At 35.3% G+C, this 3,049-nt stretch overlaps 1 protein-coding gene across 1 annotated transcript in view; it reads right to left on the minus strand.

The window, feature by feature from the left end:
* LOC114022933 (olfactory receptor Olfr180-like) overlaps positions 1-2,524 on the minus strand; it is a 9,431-nt gene extending 6,907 nt beyond the window's left edge. Inside the window, exons 1-3 of the mRNA XM_027835376.1 lie at positions 2,492-2,524; positions 2,164-2,299; positions 31-541 (exon numbers count right to left, since the gene is read on the minus strand). Coding sequence (XP_027691177.1) covers positions 31-541; positions 2,164-2,229 — 577 coding nt within the window. The 5' untranslated portion in view covers positions 2,230-2,299; positions 2,492-2,524. The remainder of the gene's footprint in view (positions 1-30; positions 542-2,163; positions 2,300-2,491) is intronic.
* Between the last annotated feature and the right edge of the window lie 525 nt (positions 2,525-3,049).

The raw sequence follows: 3,049 nt of genomic DNA on the forward strand, positions 1-3,049 counted from the left end.
AAAAAAAATGATTGATTTGGCGTGACTTACAGAAAGTTAATCTGAATAGAAAGCCAACATGAATCATGGAATGTAGGTTGCCAGTTACGAGTGATCCAGTGATCATCTGAATGCAGAGTTTCTTTGACATAATGATGGGATAATGAAGTGGATTGCATATCGCCACATAGCGGTCATATGCCATGGCTGCCAGGAGAAAAGTGTCTGAAGTTTCAGAAAAGCAAAAAAAATAAAATTGTGACATACATTGATGAAGGGAAATCATTCTATCCTTAGAAAAGAAGTTCATTAACATCTTAGGAGTAACAGCACATGAGCAAAAAGCATCCATAAATGCCAAGTTACCAAGAAACAGATACATAGGTGAATGGAGTCGGGGTTCAATTGAAATTAATATCACCAGTCCAATGTTGCTTATTATGGTTATCAAGTAGATTACAAGGAAAAGTATGAATAGAGGAATCTGCAATTCTTGGTGACTTGTAAATCCAGTGAGGATAAACTCAGTTGTCAAAGTGATATTCTCAGCCATATCAGTCTCCTGAAAACAAGGATTTTGGATATATGTTAGAATTCAACTCAAAATATATCTACTTCTTTCTGTTAACTTCCTTCAGCCGAGATGAAAGCACAAACAAGTCTACTGTTTTCCAGTGTTGTTTCATCCACATTCATTAAGCATCAGGCACTGTGCTAAGTGCTAGGGATACAAAAAATGCCAAAAGATGGTCAGTGCCCTCAAGGAGCTCACAATGGGGGAGAGAATATGTAAACAAATATATACAAACAAGTTATATACAGGATAAAAAGGAAATAATCTAAAGAAGGAAGGCACTAGAATTAAAAGGGGTTGCAAAAGACTTCCTGTTAAAGACAGGATTTTAGTTGGTACTTGAAACCTAGGAAATCAGTAGACAGAGTTAAGGAAAGAGAGCATTCCAGGCATGGGGGACAGCCAAAGCAAATGCCTAGACCCAAGAGATGGACTGTCTTGTTCACTTCTAAGAGGATATCAATTTCTCTGAGTTTTTATGGTCATAGTTTCTGAAACTTTTTGGGTTCCGAAGAGTCAATATCAAATTTGCTTGGCCTGGACTCTTTTTGTGTGGTTTAAGAATCTATGCTGTCTGGGGCAGCTAGGTGGTGCAGTAGATACAGCACTAGCCCTGAAGTCAGGAGGACCTGAGTTCAAATATGGCCTCAGACCAAACACTTGACCCCTACTAGCTGTGTGACCCTGAGCAAATCACTTAACCCCAATTGCCTTAAAAACAAAAAAGGATTTATGCTATCTTCAAAAGGTTCTTTTTCAAGGATTTATGCAAGCCTAGTCTATTACCAAGGATCAGCTACTGGGCTTTGTATTTTCAAACAACTAAAATGGTAACAGTTAGTTGCCTCCTACATAATAGATATTTTTTTAAAAGTCTCATTTTCAAATATTTTCCTTTAGTTAAAAATTACTGTAACCAATGGTGCATCTATTCCAAAATCACATGCTTTTCAATGTACTGAGCTTGGAAATTCCACAAGAATTAGCACTGGTGGATCCATGTTCTATCTTTTTCACTATTCAGTCTCAGACAATATTATCAAAGACAAATGTTATCAAAATGCCTCCTTGCCAGGTATTGATGCTCATTTCAATAGCCTAGGAAGGCTTACCACAAAGCTTTCCATTCCCCTAAAATTTTAATGTATCTATCACACTGAATTTTTCCAAATCATTCTTGAATTTATTCATACTCTTATACTTGAATAATGAATTCAAAAAGATTACTACCCATTGTACCATGATGATCTTCTTTTGCTTGTCCCAAAAGTTCCTTTTTAAATCTTTGAAGGTGTACTATAATACTAGCTTTACAGATTTTGGTAACCATGTCTCTGTTGACATTATTGATAGCCTTTATTAAAGAATTATTTGTGTACAGAACTGCATGTATAAAAAAATTCCTTTTCTAATGCAGATTAGCACCTTCTCTGAAACATACATTTGACTCATTGAGAAGTAAAGTGATTTGTTCAGGGTCACATAGAAAGTATGTGTCAGAGGTGGGACTTGAACACAACTCTTCTTAGTTCTGAGATTGGCTCTCTCCACTACATCATGCTGTCTCTCTTCATCCTTTATTATTTGTATTAATTTTTAGTATTGCTTACCCTCTTAGATTTGTCTCCTTTTTTTAGTGCATTATTGTCCAGAGGATCCTCCAGTATTTTGATCATTTTAGTTGTTCTTTTAGGGGCTTTCCCTTCAGCTGTTCTGTCTCTTTTGGAGAGTCATCATGATGACTTCCTGCAGAATTTCAAGAGCAAAGATTCCTGCTTTATAATGAAGTAGAATGGTCTGTTTGTTTTGCTTCCAAAACCTGATGATGTTTATTCAGTATTCCTTTTCAGCTTTCTCATCACATTTAGACCAAATGCCTATGCAATCTGCCATATTCTGAGTACAATAATTAGGATTATTTTTCATTACTTATATTACCTTTCATGTGTCCACAATGAAGTTCAGTCTGCTACTTTCTGCTTATAAGGTATCAGCATGAAATCTTCCTATCTTATGTCTCCCTCAGCTTCTATAATTGATTTATAGCATGACTTAGTTTTAATTCTGTCAGAACTAAAAGGAGGAAAATGGAGGGGTGTCAGCATGCCATTAAAATTCTAGGGAAAAATGGAGAATTTCAGTATGTTTTGATGTTGTTAGGCTACTAGTGGCTTAGAGAAGGCCTACTGAAAATACTGATCTTGGTAGATAGAAAAATATGACAATTTTTAGTTAATTTTCTGGAGTCAAAATTTCAGTTGTGATTTTCTTATAATAAGGACTGCGTGGAAAGCCATCCTTCTCCTAAACATTAGCTAGCATTTACATATCACTTCAAGATTTACAAAATTATCTTTATATATTATTTCATTTGATTCTAATGGGCCTGGAAAATATGCTAGATTCCCATTATTGATACAAGTTAGAAAATACAATGAACACACAAGCTATTTGTGGGCATTACTTTACAGAGTCAATAAATAAGCATTTCTTAAA

The sequence above is a fragment of the Vombatus ursinus genome, unplaced genomic scaffold (genome assembly GCF_900497805.2).
Source record: "Vombatus ursinus unplaced genomic scaffold, bare-nosed wombat genome assembly UNPS02014814.1, whole genome shotgun sequence".
Taxonomy (NCBI): Eukaryota; Metazoa; Chordata; class Mammalia; order Diprotodontia; family Vombatidae; genus Vombatus; species Vombatus ursinus.